The sequence below is a fragment of the Staurois parvus genome, unplaced genomic scaffold, assembly GCF_062004578.1.
Source record: "Staurois parvus isolate SC_StPar_1 unplaced genomic scaffold, SC_StPar_1.0 ptg001830l, whole genome shotgun sequence".
NCBI lineage: Eukaryota > Metazoa > Chordata > Amphibia > Anura > Ranidae > Staurois > Staurois parvus.
Genome location: NW_028319626.1, coordinates 100,649 through 121,218, shown reverse-complemented (window position 1 = coordinate 121,218; position 20,570 = coordinate 100,649). Strand labels below are relative to the sequence as shown.

The following is a 20,570-nucleotide window of genomic DNA, read 5'->3' as shown; positions in this document are numbered from 1 at the left end:
AAAGTGCAAAAAAGGTGCAAGATAAGACATATCTATCTACTAATGCCAGGGTGGATTGGAGCGAAAAGGTTTTATTGTTGTTTGTGTTCCCACTGGGGAGATTCACCCTCTCTATGCATTGGGTGGATTGGAATGAATAGGGTTTTATTGCTCTCTGTGTCTCTGTTGGGGACAGGGGCAGACTGACCATTTGAAAATTCGGGCACTACCTGTGGTCAGTAGGGGGCCCAATGAAATGCCCCTGGTACCTTTTATAGGCTTTTTTTTGAGTGTGGGCAAGGACACAGGGGGCCCATGATCCCCTATTGCTCGGGGGCCCCATGAGTTGTCAGTACACCCCTGGTTGGGGAAATTCACCCTCTCCCTGTGAAGGGGATATCAACATGTCATAGCTGTCACCCAAACAGTATGTGAAAGGGGACACCAGCTCCAGTGACAGTTGTCCATTGGCTTCTTTTTGCATGTTTACCTGTTTACAGAGCTCAGTACCACAAACACAAAATTTACAGTCATGAATGAACAAGTGACCACTCCCTTTTTGCTGTGCGCAGTTGACACCTTGTTACATCAGTGGAATGAATACCTAGTTTTTCAATGTTCATTTGTAAAATAAAGATTTAATGCAGAGACAATTTAAAAAAAAAAATCTGCTTTAAGAAAAAACTTTAGAAAAACTGACTCAAAACTAATATAGTAAGTCGACTAATGGGTCGACTAATGGATCGACTTGGGTATAATCAGCATGCCCATACATGGTTCAAATCTCGGCTGGCTTTTGATGAACTGGCCGAGATTCAAAACATTTATGGCAGGCTTTGATTTTTTGCTATTAAACATGTCCAATAAAAAATGTAAAAAATCTTCAATGTAGACTCACTGTGCTCTCACAAAGGTCTCACGTCAGGTCAGCAGAGGTTCCCTTCTACCCCCCTTTCCTTCCCCAGGCTCCAGCACAGGTTCCCCCCCCTGTCATCGCCCCTGTCATTGGTTGCTAGAACCACTATGACTGTGATGGGGCCTCTGATGTAAAAGGAAACTCTAATATAAGGGGAACTCTGATGGGGACAATGATATAAGGGAGGTTCCAAAGGGGGCCCTAATGTAAGGGCGGGCTCTGATACAAGGAGCAGTTAGCAAAAGAAAAATGGTCCAAAATTTCAGTAGAGAGGTGTAAGAAAATCATTGATAGTTACAGGAAGTGATTGATTTCAGTTATTTTTTCCAAGCAGTGTGTTACCAAATATTAAATTGAAGATGTAAAAAATTTAGTCCACTCCATATTTGGGGTTTTGTGTGGAATGTGTCAGATTTGGCTTTTTGTTTCTCCACTTTTTGTGTCATACCAATAAAAACAAAGGAAATACCCATGAATATACCTAAACATTTGTATTTGCACCAAATTTCTGGGAAAAGTGGTAATTATCTGAAAGAAATGCATGGGGGGGCCAATATTTTTAACCATGTCTGTATGTACACCATTAGTATACGGAACGCCTCCAAAAATGTTAATTCCTGCTTGTGCGATTGGCTCACTGATTTTCCCAGAAATCTGCACTAAGATGCAAATCAGATTTTAGGCATCTGCTGCATAAGACATTTCATTCTTGGTGAGATACTACCCAAGGATTAAATTGGAATTCCAGTTATGGATGTTTAGTTACATTGGTCCTCATCCCGGGGAAGCTGGATATCCCTGAAAAAGATTACTCCAGTGATCTCCACTTGTTTCTTGGTCCTGTGCTGAATGACTGGCCTGCAGTATACTGAACAAACAATGGTTGGCTTTTTGGCACAGGTGCCATTCAGAGAATGCTTTGCATTTTCTGAATGAATTCAAAGTGTTCTCTGATTGGACAAGGTGGAGAGGCGGGGATGGAGGTGTCATGTTGCCCACCAAATTCAATTACAGAATGCTTTGCATTTGTTCTGAAAATGCAAAAGCATTCTAAATTTGTTTATTTTTAAACACTTTTAAAGGGATGCGGACGCTGCAACTTTTCTCTTCAGAACACTGAGAGCAAACCAAGTTGAGTATAAACAAGCAGACCCTCCCATTCAGTATCAGAACCCAAAGGACATGGTAAAACACACAGTTACTTCTTCAGAGCAGAAAAGAGTAGGGACTCTGCAGCAACGTTTGTTAAAATCCTTGCGATGTACATAGATCACCCAGGAGAGAATTTTTGTTTTTGCAACAAAACTGGAGTGGTTCTTTAATTCTGACGTGGCAAGGAAGAGAAGTGAGGCAGCCAAAATTTAATCGATTACTTCCTGATTCGCATGACAGGCGTGGCAACATCAAACAGTAAAGGCCTGAAAAAGTAATGTGTTCTAACTGAAGTTGCTTCCCCCACAGGTACCAATAAGATTCAAACCTGTCTGGTGGCTGCGGGTAAATGAGTGTTAAGTGAACATTTTCTTTAACCTCTTATTGCCCATGTAACGCATATGTGTGGCGGCAAGGAGGGTGGGCTTTAATGCCCACACGCCACACATATGCGTCAACGGGCAACAGAGGTTTCTGTGCTGAGAGCGGGCACACCAAGTGCTCCCTGCACAGACACCGGCCTGTCATTGACAGTTCTCCATCTATGCCAATGATCTGAAATCGATGGGACTGACTCCAGATCATGCGAGCACACAATCACTGTTGTCACATGATTAGGCAGACATTCCTGCAACCCCGGCGTAATAGCCCAATTACAAGGATGTCAGGGTGGGTGGGAAGGGGTTTATACCCCACTTAAAATGATTCTCTGGTGCTTTCAGTTACCTGATGATCCTCTGCGCAGCATACTGGTGGAGGGAGCGGAATTGAGCAGACATGTTGGCCAGCGCTGCCAAGCAGTTGGTGTGAAGGTACTTGTCCTGTAAAGTAAATATATCTTTATTAGAACACAAGACATAAGGCGAGCGCAGATAATATGGTAGCTGCTAGCACAAAAGGCAAGGAAACAAACCCACAGTAATCCATTCAAATGTAAGTGCAGAGCTAAAGCATAAGGGACAAATGCTTTTTGTATAGAAAGTATAGCGAGCGCTAGGGGGGCTACAGCACATGGACATCTAGCCACCACACGTGGCCAACTATTACATATGGTCAGTAACACTTTTTATTTTGCCTTATCTTGACAAATAAACTTGTGTCAAAACAACATCACACTATGTGACGTCCCTTATTGGGCTCTCTTTGAGAGCACCATCTCCCACAGTGCCTGGTTGGACCAAGGAGAATTCTGATGCCCATACTGTTTGATGAACCCTGGTAACTGTTGATTATGGTGAGACAGAGGATGATGTAGAGTGCGACCTGACCAGAACCTTGATGACCGAGATGTTTTGAAGAATTTATCTCTCTACATGCGAATTTGGACAATTGTGTGCTTTGATATCAATAACTGAATAGCGCATCGTGTACAATTGCATTCTATTTCCGTTTTTTTTTTTTTTGTCTGCCTTTATATATACGCTTAGGACATTTGAATAGAGTACTCATTTTATGTTTTCTAATTCAAGCGCTGCACCGATTCCTGCAATGCAATCATAGAGTGCTTGTGTGAATAGAAGTGTTCATACAATAAAACCGTCTCAGATCATATAGAATCACAAAAAAACTCTAAAAATCTGAATGTAAATAGTAAAACTATTTATGTTCAGATTTTTAGAGTTTTTTACAATTCTATGATTTTATATGATCTGAGACGTTTTTATTGTATGAACACTTCTATTCACACAAGCACTCTATGATTGCATTTGTCCCTTATGCTTTAGCACTGCACTGACATGTGAATATATCTTTATTATTCATATTGATCACAGATAGCCCATCACAATTATCTCTCTGAAACATTATCAACAAATTTGATCAAAGTCTGACTCCTCCTGCTGCAACCAAAGATCAGAGCAGTGTAATACGTAGTGAGTTCTGTGTAGTTATTCATAGGAATTTTGTATGTAAACTCAGTCGCTCAAATCTCAATCTAAAGACAAGTTGTAGCGGAACCGGACCCCGACTGCACTAGGGTACTTCCGTTAGACTCCCGCTTTCCTGTCCGAACACAGAACCACGGACACCACCGCTGACCATACAAGACGAGACAGCACCAGACTTGTATTAAAACAGGAAATGGGCTGCTTTATTTTAACAAAGACACAAGATATATACATTCAAGGGAACAACCCACCTCCCTGCATAATGACACAGGGTGGGGCAAACCAAAACTAGTAACAAGAGACACACAGCTGACACCCCCCACCAAGCCAATACACAAACACATACATCCCATAATAGTTTGCTTGCAAGCAAGACACAATAGAACAATGGGACCACTTGGCAGTAAACAACGAACAACCCCCCCACCTATGCATGTCTACACAATATCAGGACATTCCACCCTGTACCCCTAACAGGTACAGGGTGACTTAGACATAATAGGGATATGGGGAGCTGAGACAGGAGTCTCCCCACCTCTCCAAAGTGAGCTGTGTTCCATGGGACCCCCACCCAAAGTGACAAGTTAATGTCATTTCAAAAGTAATATTGTACATTTTTAAAATCTGCAGCAAACATTCAAATACCCTATTCCATCATGGAGGTCCTTGATCAGGCACTTCTTGTTATAGGGTGACAACAAAATCTTCCAACAGTGCTCCTGTGTTGTCACCCTTCCAAATGGGATTCTATACAGATATTGCCCACTGTTGTCACCCTGAGCTATGGCATGCAGCCATCACCGAACTGCATGTAGACAGGAAATGACTGCAAAGTAGCTACAGGAGATCAGCAGCACGAAGATAAAACAAAGGATAAAGAAAAAGTGAAAACAAGTATTTTATTAAAACAAAAAGGGCGTTCTTTATGATACCCAGCGACTTAGCACACTAAAGGACGTTCACTTAGGGTGCTTTTAAATGGAAAGCAACACTCAGTTGCTGTTAATATATACGTCATTATTTTCTTCATAGTAAAAGAATTGGCATGCCTAGTGACAGAGTGCTTAGTTTGTGTTCCTGATCAGTAATCAGGAAAATGGAGTCCGCTGGAAAGACCAGCTCAAAGGTTCCTGAACAGACACACAGACGCTCTACGCAGTTCGTGGAAATGCTACAAATGAGATGCAGAAAGACCTCGTCTTTTATTTACCAACGCCGGGAACCTACACATGACCCCTCTGAGTATAATTTACTGGGCATAACCTTGTTACAGATTAGGTAATGTGGTCACGTAGTAACTCAAGCTATTACAATTAATTTTCATTTGAGGAATTTAATCTGAAACCTGGAATCGGGCGTCAAGGATTTTACTTTTAATTAAATATGTGCGGAAAGTTGATGTCACTCCGAATACTGACTCCAGCGAGATGTTGGCTGTGACTGCTGGCATCGCCCGAACTCCGAAACCCGAGCCTCTCGAAACGAGCAACCCACATTAGTCACGGTGGAATATTTAGACAACAACGCGCATAAAACCCACATCACCAACTCTTCATAAAACACACCAATGGTTGTGAAGTGCAAGGCTCTGTTTACACTGAATGTGTAGTCTTTGCAGATATCTTGTTTAGACAAATGTATCTTGCTCTAAAACTTCTGTGTATTTAGGGCTCGGTCACACTTGACTTTATTCCAAACTCTTGCCAAACGCCCCTATAGTGTTTGACAGGAATTAGACGGGCGTTAGGGAAGCGTTTTTAACGCTCCTCAAACGCTACCCAAACGCCCTATGCGTGGTTTTGAGGCGTTTGCCAAGCGTTAAAACCGCACCACAAACGCCTATAATGAAGTTACCGTATTTTTCGCTCCATAAGAAGCACTTTTTTCCCCCCAAAAAAGGGGGGAAAATGTCAGTGCATCTTATGGAGCGAATATAAAGCGGCCGGTCTGGTATTTCCTCCGCCACCATGTCAGAATATCGGGCCGGCCGCTCAGCTGTTCTCTGCGGAAGGAACTCACCTGTTCCTCCGTCCAGCGCTGTAGTCTTCCAGCGCCGGCTTCTTCCCGCCCCGGTATCAGTGACAGCCGGGAGCGAGAAGCGCTGCGCTTTGTGAATGGTCCGGCGTCTTCTGGGACACATGACAGGTCCCAGGAGATGACGGGGCCATTCACAAAGCGCAGCGCTTCTCGCGCATGCGCAGTGGGCACCCGGCTGTCAAAGCCGGGAGCCCACAGTATAGGAAGGAGAACTCCGCGGAAGTGGAAGTGTCAAATTCAGGTACCCGCTCCCCCTCCCTCCCTAAAGGTCCGCAGTCTCTGGTCATCTCCTGTACTGTGTCCGCAGTCTCTGGTCATCTCCTGTACTGTGTCCGCAGTCTCTGGTCATCTCCTGTACTGTGTCCGCAGTCTCTGGTCATCTCCTGTACTGTGTCCGCAGTCTCTGGTCATCTCCTGTACTGTGTCCGCAGTCTCTGGTCATCTCCTGTACTGTGTCCGCAGTCTCTGGTCATCTCCTGTACTGTGTCCGCAGTCTCTGGTCATCTCCTGTACTGTGTCCGCAGTCTCTGGTCATCTCCTGTACTGTGTCCGCAGTCTCTGGTCATCTCCTGTACTGTGTCCGCAGTCTCTGGTCATCTCCTGTACTGTGTCCGCAGTCTCTGGTCATCTCCTGTACTTTGTCCGCAGTCTCTGGTCATCTCCTGTACTTTGTCCGCAGTCTCTGGTCATCTCCTGTACTGTGTCCGCAGTCTCTGGTCATCTCCTGTACTGTGTCCGCAGTCTCTGGTCCATCTCCTGTACTGTGTCCGCAGTCTCTGGTCATCTCCTGTACTATGTCCGCAGTCTCTGGTCATCTCCTGTACTGTGTCCGCAGTCTCTGGTCATTACCTGTACTATGTCCGCAGTCTCTGGTCATCTCCTGTACTATATCCGCAGTCTTTGGTCATCTCCTGTACTATGTCTGCAGTCTCTGGTCATCCCCTCTGTCCGCAGCCTCTGGTCATCTCCTGTACTATGTCCAGAGTGCCTGGTTACTTCCTGTACTATGTCTGCAGTCCATTGTTCAGAATATTTTTTTTGTTTTTCTCCTCTAAAACCTAGGTGCGTCTTATGGTCAGGTGCGTCTTATGGAGCGAAAAATACGGTAAATGGTATTAACGCTCCGCGAAAGCCTCGCAACTGCGTTGCAACTGCACCGCAATTGCCTGCCAGGCGTTTGAGGAGACTTGAATGAGAGGCTTCAACTTTTCCTGACTCGACATGAGGCGTCAGTTTTGCCGTGACGCAAAGCGACGCGACGCTTCAGTGTGAACAGCACTGTGTGCAAAATTTTTATAGGTGCTTGAGAAGCATTAAAAAGGCTTCCCAAACACCTGCTGACAAAGCTAGTGTGAACGTAGTCTAACAGTGGAACTCTAGGTATGTACTTATTGCATTGTTGTAGGAGTCAAGCTTTGACTAATGTAGGTACGCCCATTTTAAACCTGACGAATCGCTGTGCAAGAGGAGAGTTAGTGTAGTGGGCCCCACTACTACAGTGATCGCTGTGATCTTCTAGGTCTTATGCTGAGTGGCTGCCATTCTGCATAGTGAACACAGGGAATCACGCACTTGGCACTGCCACCACTCACAAAACTCCTTGTATGGTTTTCAATGAATGCAAGACATTCTGTGTTTGGAAGAAGTGGAGTATTGGTGCAAACATGTCACAATTTCCAGCTCATCCAATCTGAATACTGTATGCATTCACTGGAAAAAAAAAAAAAAAAAGTTTACTAGGCATAAGGGAGACTCGTGTCACAGGATCCAGAAGCCTGCGGCAATCACTTTAGTAGCAGCAAATACTGCAATCTTTTAAGCCCTGTGCCAAGCAGTGGCCCTTCTGTGTAGTGAACACTCTGAAGTCACTTGCTCAGCACTGCCGCCATTCACGAAACACCATTATTTATTTCAGGTACTTATATAGTGCCATCAATTTACGCATCGCTTTACATATATATTGTACATTCACATTAGTCCCTAACCCTCAAGGGGCGTACAATTCAAGGTCCCTAACTCACATTCATACATACACATACTAGGGGCAATTTAGACAGGAGCCAATTAACCTCCCAGCATGTCTTTGGACTGTGGGAGGAAACCAGAGTACCCGGGAAGAAACACACGCAGGCACAGGGAGAACATGCAAACTCCAAATCAAAACATGAAGAAAAATATATCAAATTTGTGTTGTTCCTCTAAAACAATTGAAGGAAAGTGAATATTAGACGGTTCAAAAAAATAGCAGTGTTTGTATTCTTCTTTACAAACTCAAACATTCACTATATAAACTGAGAAATGTTTGAAGATTTTGCTTTCCTTTGAATGACTTCATGAATATTTGGTTGTAGTCGCACTGTTTCTGAGAACTGCTGTACATCTGTGTTGTATGGAGTCACCCAACTTCTGGCCCCTGTGATCAGGTATTCCAGCCCAGGATGATTGGACAACATTCCACAGTTCTTCTCTACTTCTTGGTTTTGCCTCAGAAACTGCATTTTTGATGTCACCCCACAAGTTTTCTATTGGATTAAGATCCGGGGATTGGGCTGGCCACTCCATAACGTCAATCTTGTTGGTCTGGAACCAAGATGTTGCACGTTTACTGGTGTGTTTGGGGTCGTTGTCTTGTTGGAACACCCATTTCAAGGGCATTTCCTCTTCAGCATAAGGCAGCATGACCTCTTCAAGTATTCTGATGTATTCAAACTGATCCATGATCCCTGGTATGCGATAAATAGGCCCAACACCGTAGTATGAGAAACATTTCCATATCATGATGCTTGCACCACCATGCTTCACTGTCTTCACAGTGTACTGTGGCTTGAATTCAGTGTTTGGGGGTCGTCTGACAAACTGTCTCCGCCCACTAGACCCAAAAAGAACAATCTTACTTTCATCAGTCCACAAAATGTTGCGCCATTTCTCTTTAGGCCAGTCAATGTGCTCTTTGGCAGATTGTAACCTTTTCAGCACGTCTTTTTTTCAACAGTGGCACTTTGCGGGGGCTTCTTGCAGATAGCTTGGCTTCACATAGGCGTCTTCTAATTGTAACAGTACTCACAGGGAACTTTACACCTTCTTTTGATCTTCCTGGAGCTGATTGTTGGCTGAGTCCGCGCCATTTTGGCTATTCTTCTATCCATTCAAATGGTAGTTTTTCGCTTTCTTCCACGTCTTTCAGGTTTTGGTTGCCATTTTAAAGCATTTGCAATCATTTTAGCTGAGCAGCCGATCATTTTCTGCACTTCCTTATATGTTTTCCCCTCTCCAATCAACTTTTTAATCAAGGTACGCTGTTCTTCTGAACAATGACTGGAACGACCCATTTTCCTCAGAATTTCAGAGAGAAATGCACTGTAACCAGCATGTACAACATTTGCTGCCTTCCTTCCTTAAATAAGGGCAATAATTGCCACCTGTTTTTCAAAGAATGAATGACCTCACTAATAGAACTCCACACTGCTATTATTTTGAACACGCCCCTTTCAATGAGTGATTCAATGACACAGAATCAGCAGCATGCATGTCATGACTGTTGGGTCTGTTGGATTTCTATTACTCTACTACACCTGCTAGGAAATTATTTTCCATGTAGAAATATCATTTCTACCAAAAACAGGGATTGATCCGGTTAGTGATGTCTGACTGCTATTATTTTGAACACAACTGTATATATAATATACTGACTTTTTTGTATGTTAGAAAAAAAAAATCTGAAGAATATATTTAAAAAATATACATATTTAAAAATACCTATTTTTAAAATATATTCTTCAGATTTTTTTAAGCATATAAAAAAGTCATTTTAACATATTTTTACATATATTTGGAAATGCATTCTAAAAATGTACATTTGTATTTTTAAAGACATACAGTACATTTGAAATGTATTTTAAAAAATATTTTTCATATATTTTGTAATAAAAACATATTTCAACATGCAATATATATACCGTACTTTTTTGCTCCATAAGACGCACTTTTCCCCCCCCCCAAAAATGGGGAAAAATGTCAGTACGTCTTATGGACCGAATATGGAGCGGCCGGTCCGGTATTTCCACCGCCGCCACCATGTCAGAACACCAGGCCGGCCGCTCAGCTCTTCTCTCCTGCAGGACCTTACCTGTTCCTCTGTCCAGCGCTGTAGTCTTCCTGTGCCAGCTTCTGTGACAGCCGGGTGCCCACCGCGCATGCGCGAGAAGCGCTGCGCTTTGTAAATGGTCCAGCGACTTCTGGGACACATGACAGGTCCCAGAAGGCGCCGGGCCATTCACAAAGCGCAGCGCTTCTCGCGCATGCGCAGTGGGCACCCGGCTGTCACAGAAGCCGGCGCAGGAAGAAGCCAGCGTGCCCACACTAAAGAAAGGACAACTTCAGGTACCTGCTCCTCTTCCCTCCCCAAAGGTCCGCAGGCTCTTGGTTATCCCCTGTACTGTCTGCAGTCTCTGGTCATCTGTACTATGTCCGCAGTCTCTGGTCCATCTCCTGTACTGTGTCTGCAGTCTCTGGTCCATCTCCTGTACTGCGTCCGCAGACTCTGGCCATCTCCTGTACTGCGTCCGCAGTCGCTGGCCATCTCCTGTACTGCGTCCGCAGTCGCTGGCCATCTCCTGTACTGCGTCCGCAGTCGCTGGCCATCTCCTGTACTGCGTCCGCAGTCGCTGGTCATCTCCTGTACTGCGTCCGCAGTCGCTGGTCATCTCCTGTACTGCGTCCGCAGTCGCTGGTCATCTCCTGTACTGCGTCCGCAGTCGCTGGTCATCTCCTGTACTGCGTCCGCAGTCGCTGGTCATCTCCCGTACTGCGTCCGCAGTCGCTGGTCATCTCCTGTACTGCGTCCGCAGTCGCTGGTCATCTCCTGTACTGTGTCCGCAGTCGCTGGTCATCTCCTGTACTGTGTCCGCAGTCGCTGGTCATCTCCTGTACTGTGTCCGCAGTCGCTGGTCATCTCCTGTACTGTGTCCGCAGTCTCTGATCATCTCCTGTACTGTGTCCGCAGTCTCTGATCATCTCCTGTACTGTGTCCGCAGTCTCTGATCATCTCCTGTACTGTGTCCGCAGTCTCTGATCTCCTGTACTGTGTCCGCAGTCTCTGATCATCTCCTGTACTGTGTCCGCAGTCTCTGATCATCTCCTGTACTGTGTCCGCAGTCGCTGGTCATCTCCTGTACTGTGTCCGCAGTCGCTGGTCATCTCCTGTACTATGTTCGCAGTCCATTGGTTCAGAATATTTTTTTTCTTGTTTTTCACCTCTAAAACCTAGGTGCGTCTTATGGAGCACGAAATACGGTAAATATATAAAATTTTAATATATTGAATATGGCCAAAATTGTAGTATTTCAAATATATGGCAATATATTTGGGAAGAATATTTTTTAAATATATTTCAAATATATTTGTCTTTCATGTGGGACAGTTTAAACCCTAGGTGCCCATCGGTCCTTAATCATAGGTAACCGCAAATCAACATGCAAAAAGAAAGACACCTAGGGCACCTGTCATTGATTTCTATAGACTACTTCATTGTGTTCGCCACCTCCAGCACTAGTCCTGTGCTCACTGCTTTCAATTGATGTAAACACAAAAGCATGTTTCCTGTGCCAGCTTCTGTGTTAAGAGTGACAGAAAGTAACAGCGAGTCTTAAGTGCATGACAGTACAGCCTCCTGGCAGCCACTTTTCTGCAATGAGGACGGGTAAGTATCAGGAGTAGGTGGAAGAGCTCAGTAGTAGGGGGTGGCAGCAAGGTTGAGGCGGGCTATTTTATTGCATGTCACAAACATTATAAAGATTCCGGGGCTTGTCCCTACTGTTTCCGTCCCCTTCTCCACCCAACAGTATGTGGGGCTGGTCTAGGTCTCCATCCCATGGGGGAAAACCAGTTGTATAGCTTTGCCCTCGAACTTGAACTTGTCCTAGCATTGACGCTGATATTTGTTGCATCATAGCTATGTGAGTCCATATAATTACATTAACAAGATAACAATTTTAGTGATTTGGTTCACATCTACTACACAGGACAAAGCAAGAGCATTGCTTTATTGCTCTCCTCTGCAGCATAAATTTACCTTTCCCCCATTTATTGCAAAGAGCCAAAAAAAATACCTGGTACTTCTAGATATGAGGGAGCATGTGATATCAAGGAAGAGAAAGTCAGGTTATGCATGACTAACTGTTGAGGTCTGCATTAAAGTGAACCTGTTGCTTTAGCCTACTTGGGCAAAGCACAAATTTACTGTAAGAATTTTTTAAGTCTTTTTGTGATTCTGTAGTTCACCGACTTATTTTATTTTGCTACTATGATTGTGCTTAACAAAAAACAAAACAAAACAAAAAAGAAAAAAAAACAGCCAAGCTTCCCCACATTCACTGAGTCTACTGCGATTATTCCTAGAGTTCTTCTTAAACATACTCACCCTGGTGCGGGTCATGTTGTACTGAATGGTTCGGATCACTACTAAGATGAGTAGACTGCCCAGAGAGATCTCAGTAAGTACACGTTCAGAGTACCAGGAGATGTTCTTCAGTATCTGCAGGTAAAAGGCATTATTACTATATGGAATCCCATGACATAATCAATACATATTTCAAAACAAAAGAGTGGAACTAATAATACCAACACCGAACAATGTATGCAGCACCTGTGGTTCCTGAGCAGGGAAATACACCCAAATATTCAGTTATATGGTTCCTGTGCAGGGAAATACACCCAAATATTCAGTTATATGGCCCAAGGCGCCTGTGTACATGAGGCATAAACAAGTAGCTAGCAGGCTTTCAACAAGCTTCAAGAAATGCTACTGAAGCCTGCTGGCAGCTTGTTTAAAGAACTCCAGGTGTGGATATTGTATACATAGTTACACCGGGCCAGCTTGCAGCAGTGTACCTATGTATAGGTTGGTATAGCTTGTAACTGGGATTTTCATTTGCACAAATAAAGGACAGTCAAACTTATTGCACTATGAGGCGCATGTTTTTTCTTTCATGATATTATTTGGCATCGTATTGGAGTTCACATATTGGTTTGGAAGGCTCGGGAGATCCTTGATCCAGGCATGGAATGGAGAATTGGACGACACCCTATATAGCAATGCTGGTTGAGACCCCCTATAATTAAGGGGTCTTTGTTTCTGGTAAGCCTCCATTTATTTGCTCGGTGGTGGTGCACACATTGGCGAATAATCGAGGAAAGTAGGATTCACAACATCAATATTATATTTACAGTATTGGAACACGGCTTTCACTATTGATTGTGGAGCTTTATATCCACACGGAGTTTACTGTGTTTTTGTATGGACTACATGTCACTATTTGTTTTTCATTGATTTGATCACTTTTCATAGGTATATGTGACCTCATAGTGAATATGTATTGATAAGTGGAGTTTGTAAAAATGTTATACAGACTGCAATATTTTATATAACAGGGTTTGTGAGAAGAGAGGATATCCTGGTTAATATTTGCAGCGTTGTATATTTAATTTGTTTTATTTCAGGTACTTATATAGCGCCGTCAATTTACACAGCGCTTTACATATATATTGTACATTCACATCAGTCCCTAACCCTCAAGGGGCGTACAATCTGAGGTCCCTAACTTACATTCATACATACACATACTAGGGCCAATTTAGACAGGAGCCAATTCACCTACCAGCATGTCTTTGGAGTATATTAGAGGCATTGGGAATTTGCAGTTTGATCTGTTTCCATTAATACCTTTGTATATACCATACCAGGCCGATGCTCCTGGAAGCTGGAAATCACTGAAGCAGACACCATTACTCCAGTGATCCCCATTTGCTTCCAGGTCCCACATTAAGCAGCTCTCCTGATGCATTCTGAACACAGGAGGTTGGATGTTCAGCATGATCGACATTAACTGGACTCGGTGGAGGGGCGGGACGAAGCTGGTCCAATGTAATGTAACCAAGATAAATATACTAGACCTGGAATTCAGCTTTAACGTGAAAGTTAGCATTACTGTGCTTAACCACTCCAAGGTAGAGATAAAATGGTTGCCAGACCATTCTTTAGTTTTACATGCAATTTTGGGGACATCTGTCCAAAAGAAAATGCCAGAATCTTAGGCACAGGGGTCAAATGCCCATGCAGGCTTAAAATAATTATTTCCATAAAACCTCTCCAGAAATTACAGTGACTGATCAGCGCTATTAAAAATAAAAAAAACAAGATATCAATAAGAAGAGGGAAGGCAGTGACGTGGACACACCCCATGAAGGGCACTCCTCTTCTGCAATACAGAAGATAGAAGACACGGAACCTGATGCATTACATGATCTTGGATTTAGGGAAGTAAAAATGGGAATGTTGTACTCGCCATAAAATCATTCATTGTAGGACAAAGCCATATCTTCATGACAGATGGGATTGATTGTCACCACCTGCAGGAGCAGAACGCTAGGTACAGCCAGAAAAAAACAAAAACTTGCCCTGGAGATGCCCCTCTCCTGGTGTCCAAACAGCACCCCCATCTGAAAGCCACAGCTCAGTTAGTAGTCAGCAGTAATAGGACCCACTCAAGACAAGCAGACAAACTGGGCAGGTGCTGTGTCCTTCATTGAACTGAGAAAAGGATTTTACAGGGAATACTAAAAAAAAAAAAAAAACCCCATTCATTTAAGGACACAGCCTGTATCTTGAAAATAGATGGGATGCCCTAAAGCAGTGCCAGATTAAAAAGGGTGGACTCATAACAAATGAGCCAAAAACAAGAAACCATATCCCGGCAGAAATCAAACTACCTAGGTTTGTCCTGCAGATGCAGCACCCCCTTTGTCTTCGCCCCCAGCTCATCTCAGAAGCAAGCAGCAGAAAGAACAGAACTCCTCCGCACATCCTGCACATCTCCATGCAGCTGCAGCACCCCCTCTTTTCCGCCTCCCCTGGTCTCAGCATTAAGCAGACTCCAACACCTGACTCCAGCCCTCCTCTGGTCCTCCTCCAGAACCTGCAGTTCCCGCTGCCCAGCTCTGCCCCCAGCAGCAGCACAGGGAATTGGGGGGTGATGTAAGGGATTGGGGGGGTGATGTAAGGGATTGGGGGGGTGATGTAAGGGAGTGTGGGGGATTCTACTTCTAACGGTGGGGTGTTCTGGACATCTAGTCTTACAGATACAACAGGCCCTTTGAGGGAAATCATAATTCTGATGTGGCCTGTAATGAAATTGAGTTGAACACCCCTGTCCTAAACGGTAGGTGAAAATCTGAGCTGTGTGTTGCAGATGTGAGATTAGCCACCAGCAGTGGGCTGATCTTCGGGTGTGCTTTTTGTTTTTGACTGCACCTAGCATCTTGCTCCCACAGGTGGTGACATCAAACCCATTCGTCATGAATCAATGAACAAAAGAGAAAAGGACTTTTATTCTTACTTTTATTTTTTTTTTTAATGAGTCAGCGAGGTTAGCTGGGGAAGGGAGATGAGAACATGCTTTAAAATGTCTTTTAAACAATGGTACACATGTAAACAGAAGAGCCTTTTACACTTTCTGAACAATAAATTTCATGAGTTAGCATAAGGCAATAAACATGACCTGATTCTCCCATCCAACATACCGTGTCAAACAGACGCAGATCAATATTATGGAAAACACATGGTAGATTGATCTAAATGAAAACAGTAATTCCCGTCTACCGCTTTTCACTCCATAGTAAAAGATCTCATGTTAAATCCAGAACATAAAGGCTGAATGACTTTAAAGGATCATATTTATTTATTGTTCTGAAACATGAGTGAATAAGATCCAGCAGAAAATGTTGGCCAACACTGGAGATGGAGCTGGAATGCTGCCCTCGCCTCTGGAGTCAAGATATCAAAACCGCAGGACACAAAGCCCAACACAGAGCAGAGAAGAGAGGGAGGAGGAGAGCACATGTAAAGTCTATGAGAACTATGTCATCCTGCTAACGGTAATTCTACATTTACTGCCACAGCTTAAAGTGAAACCCAGCTATGGCTAATGGCGAATGTTCGTATTCAGCCTTAGGCAAGCCATCCACATCATATGTGACAAGTAAAGGATTTGTATGCTTGTCCAGATTTACAGATCCCTGCTGGCAGAGCTATTTCTCTGTAAACATTCAGCTGCAGAGAGGAGCTTTGCTCTGTATGCAGAAGCAGTGACCTCTCTGCAGAGGTCCAACATGCTCGAGCTAAGCAATCTGTATCCTCTCCAAGTGCCATCAATTCCTCCCTCCCCAACGTTCTCCTCTACCCTGTTCTGCTGGTGTTTACCAGGTCAAACTCACTTCTCCTGAGCCCAGGCTACCATGGGCTCCCCCTCCCCCCTCATCATTATGCAGTCTGGTCTCACAGTACTCCAAGACGGAGAAGGGCATATATATATTTATGTGAGCACCACTCAGCTCACAAGAAAGGAATACCCACTGCTCCAACTGATGCCGATAATGAAGATAAATAAGGGCCCTTGACCACACCAGAATGGCCTGAAGACTACAGGAAAAAAGGCATGTAAAGAGGGGGACTTTAGGGAAGGAAGGAGGGTGGGGATGTTGAAAGCTGGAATTCAAGTTTAAGTAGCACTGTGCCTCCAGTGATGTCCGTCCCAGACTCCCTAACCTGCAGCGGCTGCTCTTCCGTGTTGAATGACATCCATCATCATTCATAGGAGCTCAGAACAATATGGAAACACATCTGGGGATGGTTGCAACATCAAACCAATATGGACTGCTAGACAATACAGTAATTGCACATCAGTACAAAAAAGGAGAAGGATGCTACATAACCATCAAGAAGCCAAATGGTAAAAGTACCTGTTACACTTATCGGTAATAGTATTTCTGGAAAAATTTCCAGGATGGCACACCTGAGAAGACTAGCTCCACCTGACAGGAAACACAATCAACAATTGAGTTTAAATTCCACACTCTTCCCTCCACTCCTCAGTTATATAAGTATTCCGGCTCCCTGGTGCACGAAAGGTACTCTGTCTTGAAATAACCAACACTAGACACCGGCGGGAAGTAGGCCTGCCATTCTGGAAGATTTCAGAAATACCATTACCAGTAAGTGTAACAGGTACTTTTCTCTAGTCATCATCCAGGATGGCACACCTGAGACGATAAGCAAGGAACTCAGGCCTACCTTAAGGCAGGACCACTGCCTATACTACATGCCTCAGGTCCTGAGGTGACAAATCTACCCTGCAGTGTCTCACGAAGGTGTCTTGGCTTGTCCATGTGGCTGCTCGGCAGATCTGCTCAATCAATGCTCTGGCACTTTCTGCTCAAGAGGTCGCTAGCGCTTGAGTACAGTGTACCTTCCGGTGCGAGGGCATTGAAACTCCTAACTGCTCATAAGGTAAGGAGATTGCTTGTCTGATCCATCTAGCTATTGATGGCTTAGATGCCTGCTGTCCCTACCTTGGACCATTAAACAGAATCAGAAGGTGACTCGACTTCCTGAAGCAACTTATTCTATTAAAATATGTCAGTAAACACAGCCTGACTTCTAAAAAATGAAAACTTTTTTCCTCTTCATTCTTAAGGTTTTGACAGAAAGACAGTAGGACAATCTCCTGTGTCCTAAGAAACCTTGAGGCCACTTTGGGTATATAAAGAGGGTCCTGTCTAAGTACTACCCTGTCCTATAATACCCCCAGGAAGGGTCCCTTGATTGACAGGCTCTGAAGATAGCCTATCCTTCTTGCCGTTGGGATGGCTAAAAGGAAGGTTAACTTAAAAGATAAAATTTTTACAGAAATCTGAGCCACTGGCTCAAACCATGGCTTGTTCAAAGCCTCTAAATTGAAGGTGAGATCCTAAGCCGAAAAATACGTAACTTAACTGGGGTCACCCTCTCCCTGGCCCCCAGGAACCAGGGGCTCGAACGCGAGTTTTTGATCCAAAAAGAACGACAGGGTAGCCACCTACAGCTTTAGGGTGCTTACTGCTATACCTTTATCCACCCCTACTTGGAGAAAGTCTAGGATCACCGGAACCGTGGGAAGGGAAACCCTTTTTTTCTGACACCAAGTGGAAAACACCCTCCACACCTTGGCGTATATATTTCTATAGTGACCGGTTTCCTACTGAGAAGAGTGTATCACTCTCTCCGAACACTCCCTTTTTTTTTTTTTTTTTTTCTTTAAAGTATCTCCCTTTCTAGAGCCAATCCGTTAACCGAAAAAACTCCGGATTGGGGTGCAGAGTTGGACCCTGTAAGAGAAAGATCGCTCCTTACTGGGAGATGCTGCGGGGGAGCCACGGCCCACCTCTTCAAGGTGGCGAACCAGGCTCTTCTTGGCCACCACGGGGCCAGCAAGATCAGTCTGCAGCCTGACCAGGCCAGCTTCTGAAGTATCCACGGGATCAGTGGCAGAGGGGGAAATGCATATGCCAGCTCAAAATCCCAATCCTGTGCCAACGCGTCCAGGCCTTCGGATCCCTGTTCCCAAGGCAAGGAGAAATACAGGTTCACCTGCAGGCAGAAAAGTCCATCTCCGGGCTGCCAAAGACCTGACTTATCTGAAAAAAAGGACCTCGGGATTGAGTTCCCACTCTCCCTCTCTGCTTTCGTGTTGACTGACCCGTTTATGTGGACCGCCAACACCAAAATCACTCTGCTCTCTGCCCATCCTAGGATCTCCTGAGCTACAGTGAATATAAAAAGTCTACACACCCCTATTAAAATGTCAGGTTTCTGTGATGTAAAAAAAATTACACAAAGATAAAGCATTTCAGAATTTTTTCCACCTTTAATGTGACCTATAAACTGTACAACTCAATTGAAAAACAAACTGAAATCTTTTAGGGGCGAAAGTAAACATAAAAAACTAAAATAATGTGGCTACATAAGTGTGTTTGATTTTATTACAGCACACAGTCTTTTTGGGTATGAGTATCAGCATGGCACATCTTGACTTGGCAATATTTGCCCACTACTCTTTGCAAAAACACTCCAAATCTGTCAGATTGCGAGGGCATCTCCTGTGCACAGCCCTCTTGAGGTCACCCCACAGATTTTCCATCGGATTCAGGTCTGGGCTCTGGCTGGGCCATTCTAAAACATTAATTTTCTTCTGGTGAAGCCATTCCTTTGTTGTTTTGGATGAATGCTTTGGGTCATTGTCATGCTGAAAGATGAAGCTCCTCTTCATGTTCATCTTTCTAGCAGAAGGTTTTGTGCCAATATTGACTGGTATTTGGAACTGTTCATAATTCCCTCTACCTTGACTAAGGCCCCAGTTCCAGCTGAAGAAAAACAGCCCCAAAGCATGATGCTGCCACCACCACGCTTCACTGTGGGTATGGTGTTCTTTTGGTGATGTGGCCTTATTTTCATCAGACCAGAACACATTTTCCCACATGCTTTTGGGAGACTTCAGAAGTGTTTTGCAAAATTTAGCGGAGTTTGGATGTTTTTCTTCGTAAGAAAAGGCTTCCGCCTTGCCACTCTACCCCATAGCCCAGACATATGAAGAATACGGGAGGTTGCTGTCACATGTACCACACAGCCAGTACTTGCCAGATATTCCTGATGCTCCTTTAATGTTGTTGTAGGCCTATTGGTAGCCTCCCAGACCAGTTTTCTTCTAGTCTTTTCATCAATTGGAGGGACGTCCAGTTCTTCGTAATGTCACTGTTGCACCATATTTTCTCCACTTGATGATGACTGTCTTCACTGTGTTCCATGGTATATCTAATGTCTTGGATATTATATTGTACCCTTCTCCTGACTGAAACCTTTTAACAATGAGATCCTTCTGATGCTTTGGAAGCTCTCTGTGGACCATGGCTTTTGCTGTATGATGCTACAAAGAAAATGTCAGGAAAGACCTACTAGAACAGTTGAACTTTATTTGGGGTTAATCAGAGGCAGTTTAAATGATGGCAGGTGTGTACTGACTCCTATTTAACATGATTTTGAATGTGATTGCTTAATTCAGAACACAGCAACATCCCCAGTTATACGAGAGTGTGCACACTTATGTAGCCACATTATTTTAGTTTTTTATGTTTACTTTCGCCCCTAAAAGATTTCAGTTTGTTTTTCAATTGAGTTGTACAGTTTATAGGTCACATTAAAGGTGGAAAAAGTTCTGAAATGATTTATCTTGGTCTCATTTTTTTTACATCACAGAAACCTGACATTTTAACAGGGGTGTGTAGACTTTTGATATCTACAGTAGGTCCAGGAGATTACGGGATCTGGTGGCCCCTGATGAATCAGGTATGCTACTGTCGACATACTGTATGACAGAATTTGGACTACTTCTCTTCTGATCCTGTCTGCAAAGGCCTTCAAGGCCTGACCTACTCCCAACAGCTCTCTGCAGTTGGAAGAGGTTCCCTTTTAGAGTGGCTCCCACTGGCCTTGGGCTTGTTGGTTCACTAGATGAGTCCCCCAGCCCCATTCGCTTGCATCCATGGTTACCCAAACTGTGTCACACTGTGCCCACTGTCTCCCTTCCCCTAGATTCTGGGGCCTGAGCCACCATCCCAGTGGGGTCTTTACACTCTCTGGGAGGTAAACCCTCTCATCCAGAGACTCCTCTTTCCTGTTACAGGAGGATAGAAGGAAGAATTTGAGCTCCCTGGAATGTAATTGTGCAGTGAGA

At 44.1% G+C, this 20,570-nt stretch overlaps 1 protein-coding gene across 1 annotated transcript in view; it reads right to left on the bottom strand.

Moving 5' to 3' along the window:
- DYM (dymeclin) overlaps positions 1-20,570 on the bottom strand; it is a gene marked incomplete at its 5' end in the record, with an annotated part of 425,359 nt that overhangs the window by 320,090 nt on the left and 84,699 nt on the right. Inside the window, 2 exons of the mRNA XM_089664077.1 lie at positions 2,774-2,868; positions 12,389-12,502. Of these exons, the coding sequence (XP_089520203.1) occupies positions 2,774-2,868; positions 12,389-12,502 (209 nt within the window). The remainder of the gene's footprint in view (positions 1-2,773; positions 2,869-12,388; positions 12,503-20,570) is intronic.